The sequence below is a fragment of the Hyperoodon ampullatus genome (assembly GCF_949752795.1).
Source record: "Hyperoodon ampullatus genome assembly, chromosome: 6".
NCBI lineage: Eukaryota > Metazoa > Chordata > Mammalia > Artiodactyla > Ziphiidae > Hyperoodon > Hyperoodon ampullatus.
Window position 1 is genome coordinate 914,768 of NC_136919.1, and position 10,723 is coordinate 925,490.

At 60.1% G+C, this 10,723-nt stretch overlaps 2 protein-coding genes across 4 annotated transcripts; one reads left to right on the top strand and one right to left on the bottom strand.

Annotated features, from left to right (window-relative positions):
• Positions 1-79: 79 nt before the first annotated feature.
• Positions 80-7,941, bottom strand: NDOR1 (NADPH dependent diflavin oxidoreductase 1). 3 transcript variants are annotated; one of them, XM_079706878.1, is made up of 14 exons: positions 7,781-7,941; positions 7,366-7,443; positions 3,915-4,012; positions 2,773-2,871; positions 2,592-2,693; positions 2,267-2,470; positions 1,929-2,050; positions 1,601-1,821; positions 1,417-1,524; positions 1,136-1,229; positions 863-1,009; positions 659-777; positions 497-591; positions 80-412 (listed from the first exon to the last, which is right to left on the bottom strand). In XM_079706878.1, the coding sequence occupies exons 1-14, from the start codon at positions 7,913-7,915 to the stop codon at positions 268-270; spliced, it is 1,767 nt and encodes a 588-aa protein (XP_079563004.1). In that variant the 5' UTR covers positions 7,916-7,941; the 3' UTR covers positions 80-267. The 3 variants fall into 3 exon arrangements, with proteins under 3 accessions (XP_079563004.1, XP_079563003.1, XP_079563002.1); XM_079706877.1 differs by having other exon boundaries at positions 1,136-1,250; XM_079706876.1 differs by having other exon boundaries at positions 497-617; positions 655-777; positions 1,136-1,250.
• Positions 7,942-8,076: 135 nt separating this feature from the next.
• Positions 8,077-9,595, top strand: TMEM203 (transmembrane protein 203). The gene has a single exon (XM_079706881.1). The coding sequence runs from the start codon at positions 8,289-8,291 to the stop codon at positions 8,697-8,699; it is 411 nt and encodes a 136-aa protein (XP_079563007.1). The 5' UTR covers positions 8,077-8,288; the 3' UTR covers positions 8,700-9,595.
• Positions 9,596-10,723: the final 1,128 nt, after the last annotated feature.

The window sequence follows — 10,723 nt, forward strand, 5'->3', positions numbered from 1 at the left end:
GCAGGGCAGGTGAGCTGTGGGCCCACCCACCACCTGAGAAGCACGACGGCACGAAGAAGCACAGTTAAGAAGCGGCCGCCCAGCACCCGTCCTTTATTGCTCAGGCTGTACGGCGTGGGCTGCCTGGGGGCCTCCTCCCGCTGCTCGGGGTCTGTGCAGGAAGGAGAGCTGACTGTCCTCCCAGCTGGGGTTGGACAGGGAGAGAGGTAACAATGGTCTCCAGAGAGCAGCGGTCAGAGTGGCCGCGGCCAATGGCGGGACGGCTCCTCAGGCCCACGTCTCAGTCTGGAAACGCAGGGTCCGCTGGAGCCTGGCGAGGTAGGCGGCCGCGGCGGGGCCGGAGAGCCCGCCCTCCTCCTGGAAGATGGATGTCAGGGCGTCCGACACGTCAGCTGGCATGTACTTGGCGTTGCTGGAGGGAGAGGCAGGCTAGGGCTCAGCACGGTTCGAGTCCCCAGGGGACTGGTCCCCCACCACGACCTGCGCCCGGGCTCACCCCGCCAGGTAGAAGTGAGCGCCCCGGAGATCCAGCAGCCCCCACACCAGCGGCCCGAGCTCCCGGAGCCGGTGCTGCACGTACACCTTCTGCTCCTGCAGGGCGGGGGGACGGGGTGAGTCTGTGCCCCCCAGAGTCCCTCCCCGCCCCACACACACCCACCTGCTCCCGGGAGAAGGCCGTGACGAGCGTCAGGCAGCCCCGTGTCTGCAGCTCCTTCCACTCAGCCTCCCAGTAGAAGTCCTGGTCCCGCTGGCGGCAGCCAAAGAACAAGACGTTTCCTGGGGAAGCGCGGGGGCCTTGAGCCAGGACTTGGGCCCTTGAGGTTCAGCCCGGCTGCCACCCCGCCCGAGACTCTGTGCTCACCTGTCTCACCCTGGGCCACTCGCTCCTGGATGGCTGCTCGGAAGGGGGCCACGCCAGTGCCCGGCCCCACCATGATCACAGGCGTGTCTGGTGTCTTTGGGAATGTCAGGCCCCCGGACCGCACCCACAGGGGCACCCGAACAGGTCCTATCGCGGGAGGGAGGTGGCGTGAAGAAGCTTGGAGGCCCAGGGCCCTAGCCCGGGGCTGGCTGTGGTGCATGCAGAGGAATGGGACCCTGCGCACAGCCCCCTGCCCCCGAGAGCCAGGGTCACCTTGCCCAGGGTCCAGAGATGCCAGCCAGTTGGAGCAGAGGCCCCGGCGGGGCTCCTTGAGGCGCGTCTGGTACCGCACCACGGCCACGAGGATCTGCAGCCTCGAGGGGCGGGCCTGGGGGAGGGGACAGTGGGTGCCCCACCCTGCCTCAGGCTCCAGCCACTTCACCCGGCTGGTCCCAGTGGCCAGTGAGGGTTGGGGGAGGCCCAAAGCCCTCACGCAGGGCCCCGCCGCCCACCCTGGTGGCCCAGCCCTGGCTGCCCCGAGGCCGGCCCCTCACCAGCAGAGAAGAGGCAATGGAGAAGGCCCGCGGCCGGATCAGGGGGACGAGGTCCAACAGGTAGTCTGGGGGGATGGCGGCAGCCGTGTGTGGGAAGTCGCACAGCACCTGGCGGAGACAGCCTCAGGAGGGCTGCGGCTGCAACGGCCACGCCCCCCGCCCCCCCGCCCCCCCCTGCCCGCACCTCCAGGACCGTCCTGCGGGGCCGGGTGCAGTACTCGCACAGCTCCTCCTGGCCCTGGGCCGAGCTGAACTCCAGCAGCTTCTCCCGCTCGAGCTCATGGCAGGAGAGGCAGGCCAAGAGCTCAAAGAAGGAGCGGCGGGGGATGCTGGCGATGTCCAGGTACTGGGACACGAGGCGCTGAATGGAGCAGGGCTGGGGCAGCTGCGCAGGGCAGGGGACACCTGCAGTGGGGAACGGGAGGCTGTGGGGGGCTGGGGACGTGGGGTGTGGGCAGCCCGGGGGCTGGGGGCACAGCGCACGGGTGGCAGCAGCGGCAGCTGGGGCTCACCCGGCTCTCGGGGCTGCAGCGTGAAGTGCTGGGCAGGGTCCAGGCCCAGCACCTGGCAGAACTGCTGGACGTGGCTGGCCGTGTTCTCGGGCTGGATCAGCACCACGTCGCCGGCCACAAAGCTGTGGGGGACACCCAGGGCTTTGGGGAAACTTCAGAGGAAGGAAGCAAGCGGCCAGGGAGGGCTGGGGGGGGTCCTTGGTCCCCCCTCCCTGGCCGCTGTCTCTCTTCTCTGCCCCGCTGGGTGCCCGCTTTGGAAGAGGACCTGCTGAACCCCAGACCACGGTCCCCCCCTGCTGCGGCTGCACCCTCCACGGGTCCCCAGGACCAACCCTCACCTGACCCCAGAGCCCGTGATGTCGAACTCAATCAGCCGAACATCCTGGAAGTGTGAGGGGCCGGTGACCCTCTGATTGGTGACCATGGGTGCCAGGAAGGGCTGTAGCTCTGAAGGGGGTCCCTGAGGGTCTGTCCCGGCCACACACAGCTCCTCAGAGGAGGGGACCTCCTGGAGGAACTTTAGGGTGAACTTGGAGGGCCAACTGTGAAGGGGGAAGACACCTGTCGGACCACTGGCCAGCCTGGATGAGCGGCCGAGGGAGGCCTGTGGCCAGGCCAGGCCTGCTGCGCCTGCAGGCGCCGCCGCCCCAAGGCCACACTTACAGGACTCCGGGTGGGGTCAGGCCGAGGTCAAGGGGCAAAGGGTGCGGCCCCAGCACCTTCTCCCACAGGTCATGTAGCCAGGGGTCGATGGTGGCATCGGGCCTGCAGAGAGCACACGCATGCTGGTCTGGGGACCCTGCTCCCGCTGGGCCTGCAGGAGGGTGCTCCGCCCCCCACTCACCCCAGCTCGTGCTGGTCATCACCCAGGCACACGGGCAGGAGGGCGCTGCCCCCGAGCTGCAGCAGCCGTCGGTGCAGCTTCTTGGCCACAAAGTTGAACCTATGGAGAGACGGAGGCTGGCGCTGACCCGGGCCCCAGGCGGGGGCAGGAGGGAAGCGCCCAGCTGGCTGCGCAGGGTGGAGGGTCCCAAGTCTTCCTGGGGTCACTTCGCTGCTCCCTGAAGGGCAGCTCCTCGCGAGGCCACTGTCAACGGAAGGGTCTCTCACCCCTCCTGTGGGCGCGCCCACAGCAGGAACGGATGTCTACGTCACGCACTGCACAGAACCCCCAAGGCCCCGCAGGCAAGGATCACTGTGCCACCCGTGTTCTGTCCTTTTCACCTGGACGACTGCAGGCCTCATGCTGCGTCCGGCTCTGGAGGTGTCTGTACCCAGCGACCCCTCCCTCAGCTCCTGTGCTGCACAGTTACGGGTTTTAATATTTGGGGAACCTAACGCCATGCATACCCTTGAACACAAAGCCCTCTGTACTTCCCCAAGAGATAACGCAAAGCAATAGCATTCTCTGCTTAGGACGTGGCTACGTTATGAAAACGTTGAAAGAAAAAAAAGCAGAGGCAGGCAGTCCCATGGCCACGTCCAGGGAAGTGCTGGCTTCAGGGCGGCTCCCAGGGGCTGGGGTCTTTTGTGCCTGCCGCCTGTTTGCAGCTCACTGTTCTGTGTGCTCTTGGTAAGCCCAAATGTTTCACGAAAGGCTTTTAATAAAAGTGGGGAAAGAGCCAGGTAGGCCTTTGTTGCCCTACGTCACACGGTGACAGATGATGCTGGCTCAGACCTTGGACGTCCGGCTCCAAACATCACCTCCTGCCCTGGAAGGTGCCTTGGGCATGGCCCCAGCCTGGCGCCCACCTTGCCGCCCCGCCCACTTCCGGCATGGATCCTGCCTGCCCTCCGAGCCCTGGGGCCTCTGGCCACGGAGGAAGTGCCCACCAGAGAGCATCTGTGGGATGAGGACGCGTGGCCAGGGCCACGTCCCAAAGTGGGAGCCCTGGGGGCTGGGTCACCCAGCCCCCTGCCAGGACGCCTTGTGCTTGACCCCAAAGACAGTCCCTGTGGGCCGGCAGCCTGCCCGCCCTTACTCACTTGGCGTAAGATGAGTCCCCAAGGCCCAGGACAGCGAAGTCCATCTGACAGAGGGAGGTCGACGGCAGGTTCCTCCGGAAGATGAACCTCCAGAAGTTCTGCGGCAGGAGAGACCGAGCCCAAGTCCCTCTCCTTCCCTGGTCGCGGGCTCACCCGCTGGGCGGCCCGTGCGGGAGCACATCCCGTCCCACGCCCTGCCCTGGCCTCCCTGCAGGCCGACAGAGGGGCTTTCAACAAAGCTCCCCTTCACCTTTGGCCACTGGTGACCTGAGCCCTGAGACACTGTCCTCTGGGTACGGTGCAGGCTTTGCCTCACAGCCCACCTCCCTTCCGCTTTGTACCTGGCCAGACAGAGGCCCCCTGGGGTGGAAGGGTCCTGGGCCTGTCGGGACACAATTCTGCCTACTGGCCCTGGACCACTCCCTGGACTTCTCAAGACTTTCCTGCATGGGCCACCGCTGGGGGCCACGCCCGCTCTGCCTCCTGAGACCCCCCTGCTCACTCCTGTTTAGACCTTGTCTCAGGCAGGCTGGGGAGCCCCCCCAGGGTGCTTCCTGAGAAAGGGTCCAGAGAAGATGCAATTCCCACGGCTTATGTCTGAAAATGCCTGGCCTCCCCTCACACTGACTGGTAGAAAACAGGGCACACTTTAGATGAAATCGTCTCCCCCAAGAGCCCGAAGCTTTGCTCTGAGCTGGTCCAACTGGGTGGTGGCTGCCGAGACGCCAGCGTCCCTCTGTGCCCTGCTCTGTCCCCCGCCAGACACCTGGGCACTCCGTAGCTCTGCCCAGGCTCTGCGTTTCTGTCCCAGGGGTGCCAAGCTCTCCCTTCTCGCAGATGGAACCCTGGCTGCTCTGCCCCCAGTCCTCTGGGTTCTGCTTGTGCTTCTCTTGGTCACTGTCCTTCACGGGGGTCTTTCCTTGAGCGCGTGGTCATTCTTTCTGCTCTATGTGTACTTAAGAATGTGATAGAGGGGGCTTCCCTGGTGGCGCAGTGGCTGAGAATCCGCCTGCCAATGCAGGGGACACGGGTCAAGCCCTGGTCCGAGAAGAGCCCACATGCCGCGGAGCAATGAAGCCCGTGCGCCACAACTACTGAGCCTGCGCTCTAGAGCCCGTGTGCCACAACTACTGAAGCCCGTGTGCCTAGAGCCTGTGCTCCGCAACAAGAAAAGCCACCGCAGTGAGACGCCACCGCAACGAGAAGCCCGCGCACCGCAATGAAGAGTAGCCCCTGCTCGACACAACTAGAGAAAGCCCGCACGCAGCAACGGAGACCCAATGCGGCCAAAAAATAAACAAATAAATAAATTTATTAAAAAAAAAAAAGCCGATAGAAAACCCCAAGTTCGCGCCTGTCACCAGTGGGGCAAGGCCCTGGCTGCCTGGGAGGGCACACCTAGCCAGTGTCCTCAGAGGACCATGACAAGGAGGCTGGGGTCTTCCTGTTTAGTGTGCAGCCGGTCCCCAGGCCCCTGGTCTGAGCCCTTCAAAGAAGCCTCCGGTCCGTGCTATGTTGGGAGGGCCCCATCCTGACCACTTCCATAGGGTGTCCATCCCGGCACTCTGCCCTCCTTTATCCACCCTCGTCCCAGTTTGACTGTCACCACCTTCATGCTGTTGGATTCCGACGTGAAGTCTGTACCTCTGCCAGCTGACCTGACGGAGGTCTTCATTGCCTCCCCCGCCCCATCCTGCGTCTCTGGCATCCACCATCCTCCTGCCTTTGGTCTCCCAGACTTGCCTCCTCTCCCGTGCGTGCTCCTGTGTGGGCTCTCCCACGGCATCCCCACTCCAACCCAGTTCTTCAAACTTCTGCCTCCTTTCCCCCACCAACATTTAAACAGGCCTGCGTTTCTCCATCTCACAAGTATCCTCTTTTTAATCCCTCAGCCCCACTCACAGCAATAAGCTTTGTTGAATTGTTTAGTGTACAGACGTTCTTCAAAGCTTCTCTTCCCGAGATCACCAGCAGTCCCTTTGCTGATAAACCCCAGCAATGCCTCTCAGGCCTTATCCTACTTCATTTCCCTGCAGCTTTGAGTGCAGGAGACCATCCTCTGGAAACAGTCAACTCTCTGCCCTTGACCTCGGAGATGGTGTGCTCCCTCTTCCTGCTGCTGGGGCCACTTTCCTGCCCCTCACAGGCTTTTCTCCACCTTCTACGCCCTTCGTGCTTAGGGCAGCTGCCCTGGGGGAGGGAGGTTCTCCCTTTCTCTCGCCTCCACATTTTGGTCACTGTGACATCCAGCTCCACCCAGGATCCTCACCGGAGCTCCAGACCAGCTTGTGCGTCTCCACCTGGATGATGTCCAGGCACCTCACCCTCCCTATTCTCTTGCTTCTGTGCCTGGAACCACCATCCATCCTACTACCTGAGCCCAAATTCCTGTCTTGATTCCACCTTCTTTCTCATCTTTGAGATATGATTACACATTCGATCAACTCTACCTTAACATCTCTGGAGCGGGTCCACGTTCCTCTACCCTGCCACCGTCCTGGCTCAAGCCACCAGGCTCTTGGCTGCGCTGTGCTCCCCCCACCCCCCATCGTCCCTGCTCTCCTGCAGCCCGGTCCCCCTGCAGACAAGTGCTAGTTTTGCTAGAATACGGACGTGACCACATCATCCCATGGGTTCCATGGCCCTTTGTTTCAAGTCCATCTGCCTCCCTGTGACCGCTGGGCTTCTTGGGATCCGACCTGGCTGCCTGCCCCCTTCTCCTCTCCAACCCCGACCATCCTGAACTGCTTTCTGCTCATCCCAGAGGCTGGGCTGTTTTTCTCCTCTGCAGAGGCTGCTCCCTCTTTCCTGGTGCCTGGCTAGCCCCCACTTATCCTTCAGGACTTAGCCTATACTCCTTTCTTCCAGAAAGCTCTCCCTGAGCTCCCAGAATGAGCTAGATAGCCCTTATGAATGCTACCATAACATTTGGCCCTTTCTCTGGAAGCATGCACTTCCTGGCATAGTAACTACCTATTCAACTCTTTTGCTTTTGCTATATTTTGAGCTCCGAAAGGGTAGAAATGTGACTACTGGGTTCCTAGCTAGATTCCCAGCACTAGATTATGCTTGGAATACAGTGTGTAGATTCCCAGCACTAGATTATGCTTGGAATACAGTGTGTGCTCAAAAGATGGTCAAAGAATCGAAAAATGTTCCCTGAAGGTCAGTTTTGAAATACACACAAGACCCGTACCAGATATATATATAGTCCTGGAAAAACATGAAAAGCTAAAGTGGTAGCCTGTGAAGAGTTTATTAAGGAGGACAACCAGAGCCCCCAGCTCCACCTAAAGACCTCCTCCCAAATCCATGGCTGACGTGCAGCAGATATAGTAAGGCAACTATTTATTGTGCTTCTCAAGACTTTCCAGGCAATGAAAATGGGGTGAGGGCCGAAGGCAGGAATCTGAGCTCCTAAGCACAGTAAGCCACTTCAGGTCAGCCTTACCTTCATGTTGTCCGGGGGTTCTCCTTGGCCTGTAGTTGCACAAACAAATATCACCAGGGGCTCATTTATCAGATTCACCTCAACAAAAAGACACACATGTAAGGCCTCGGACTGTAATGACCAGGCATCCTCCCAGCAGCCTGGCTCCTTCTCCTTCACTCAGAGAGATGGGGTAAATGTACTTAACACCCGCGAACGGCTGGCCTGCCTTCTCTCCTTCAGGGTCCGCCCTCCTACCTCACCCCCTCCTCCATGTGCTAAGCTGGCCGCTGTTCCCAAGCTTTCTCGGACCCTAAATCTGCCGTAACGGAAGGGCCCGCTCTCAGACAAAACGCGGCGCCCTAGAGTCGAGGGCTCTGGGGGCCGGCGCCCCAAGCCTGCTGGGTCTCCCCGCCGAGGCCCAGGGAGCCCTCACCACGGGGTAGGAGTCCAGGGCCTGCACCCGGCAGCCGAGCTCCCTGCGCCGGGCCTCGCGGCTCAGCCTCTCCGACACATCTTGGGCTGTGCCTGTCTGGCTGCCGAAGAGCACCAGAAGCCGCGTGTTCGGCATCGGGGTGGGCCCCGGGGTCCCCTGCATTCAGAAACTGGATCGGCAGGAAGCTCCCGCTGGCCCGGGCGGCCGAGATCGGCTCGGACTTCCGACTTCCGGCGTCGGCCGGAAGTGACGACCTTCGGCCGCGCCCGGCGGGGCATGGCGTCCGAACAAGGCGGTCGTCGGCTGGCGGCCAGTGCTGGGTCCCGGGCGGGGGCCGGGGGATCGGCTGCGGACCGGGGCCGAGGGCCGGGGCAGGCGGGGTCGCTTTCTGCCTCTCGCTGGCCGCGGCGGCGACGGCGTCAGGTGCCAGAGAGGCCCGTGGGGAGTGGCGGCGCAGCCTGGCGGGTGGGACCATCGGCCGGGCCCTGGCCCGCGCTCAACCGGCGCGATGCTTTTCTCGCTCCGGGAGCTGGTGCAGTGGCTGGGCTTCGCTACCTTCGAGATCTTCGTGCACCTGTTGGCCCTGTTGGTGTTCTCTGTGCTGCTGGCCCTGCGTGTGGACGGCCTGGCTCCCGGCCTCTCCTGGTGGAACGTGTTCGTGCCCTTCTTCGCCGCTGACGGGCTCAGCACCTACTTCACCACTATCGTCTCCGTGCGCCTCTTCCAGGATGGAGAGAAGCGGCTGGCCGTGCTCCGCCTTTTCTGGGTCCTCACGGTTCTTAGCCTGAAGTTCGTCTTCGAGATGTTGTTGTGCCAGAAGCTGGTGGAGCAGACTCGGGAGCTCTGGTTCGGCCTGATCACGTCTCCGGTCTTCATCCTCCTGCAGCTGCTCATGATCCGTGCCTGCCGGGTCAACTAGCCTCGCAGAAGATAAGCTAGAAGGCGAGGCCCCAGGCTGAGGTCCCGCTTCTGCCGCACCAGAGGAGAAGTCTGGGTCTGAAAGCCAGCTTGTGCCCTGCTGGGTGCCCAGCTTTCTCTCTATCCGTCATGTCAGAAATTGTTCCCTCAGCAGGGCTAAAAAGAGCAGCCTTGATTCTTAAAATGTATGCCCTCTTATTTCATGCTTTGAATAGCTAATCTTGCATTGAGATCCTGAGAAGGATCCTGAGAAGGCCAGACAGTCCTGAACTCCTCTAACAGTTGGAAACTGCATATAAGTAAAATGTCCTGATGGGCTCTGAGTATTTTCATGGATCCTGGGAAAGTACCCACTGTGCAAAGGCTGCAGAGCTGGACTCGGGATCTCCCCTGGCCAGCAGTGCTGACCTGAGAGCTTACTGCCCCGTGCCCCCAGACAAGACTTCCTTAGACGCTTGAGCTCTAAAGAGTGTAAACCAGCTTGTGTCTCCTCCCCAGTTGCACTGGGGAGGATGGCTCTTTCTTCATTCCAGCCCAGGCAGACAGGAGTATGTTGAATAAGCATGATTGGGACCCTATCTGGATATCTGTCGCCTGAGAAAAGAACTTGCTTTCAACGCGCTGCTTGTCTTCCTATCCCAGCAGATTGCAGTGTCACGACTTTTCCACCACCCCATGGCCGGCACTGTTAGTGCACCTGAGACCTTTAGGCCGCCCTAAGGGACCAGAGAGAGGAACAGGTGCTCTGACACGCATAGCCATTGAGACCTACAGATGGGAAGTTTGCAGATGGTCTCAGGCCACGCCTGTTGGCCTAAGGGCTTTGGTTTGATGCCAGTCAGGTGCCAAATGAGAACATTTGCTGAGATAAAAATAAAAGAGAATGTTTTGCTGAAATGCACAGTGGTTGCCTGACCTATTGAGGGTGAAATGAGATGAATCCTGAGACGCTCCCTGCTGTGTGGTGTAGCTGGTTACAGAGCTGAGGTTGTAAGGGGGGGTGCTGGAACTTGGCTAGAGCGTGCTGGGTGGATGGGGGCCAGTTCCCTTGGAGAATCCCTGCTTCCTGCCTAGGGAGCCAGGGTGAAGACAACCCAGGTGGACCAGTGTTGAGGACCTACCAAGCAGTTTGTGTGACATCAGAGTCTTTGTGGGCCTTGCTGATCTGCAGAGCAGGGGTCAGCAGTCTGTGGCCTGGGATCTGGTTTTGTGCTGCCCATCAGCTAAGAATAACTTTTCCATTTTCAAAGGGTTGTAAAAACAAAGAAGAATGTGACAGAAAGCGAATGTGGCCTGCAGCGTACAGGGTCTCTCAGTCTTGGCACAGTTGGCCTTTTGGGTCGGATCATTGCTGTGTGTGCAGAGGGAGAATTCGTTCTGAGCATTGTAGAGTGTTTAGCAGCGTCCCTGGTCTCCACTCACTAGACGCCAATAGCACCCCTCACTTGTGACAACCACAAGTGGCTCCAGACATTGCCAAGTCTCCTGGAGGACAAAACTGTCCCTGGTAAGAACCACTGGGCTAAAATATTTACTGTATGGCCCTTTACAGAACATGTCTCTGGACCCTTGTTCTAGTGAAGCAGCTTCATGACCCCTGTCCTGGGATGGATGCTGCATGGCCTGAACCATTGATATGCTTGAGTTGCAGGCTGGTGTAGTTTGTGCCACAGCTACAAAAATGTCTCCTACCCAGGATTGCCATAACTTGTGTCAAAGCCAGATACAAGCTGACCATTGGGAGCAGGTTTCCTTTTCATGTTATTCTTAGTTTGTGTGTTTTGTTGCTCCCCTGTTGTGTTCTGGTCGTTCAGGATTAGGTAACCCTGTCGGCATAGAAGTGTGAGCATAAGAAGGCTTAGCTTCCTTCGGAAAGGTGATTTGAGCAGAGTCCTGAAGGAGCACTTGACCTCTGGAAGGCTGAAATCCAGTTTCTTTTCTCCAGCTGAATAAACAGGGTTGTTAAACTACTGTTAACGTAGTGGTAGCTGCAGACTGCCATGGGATCCAGAAGCTGAGAAGGGC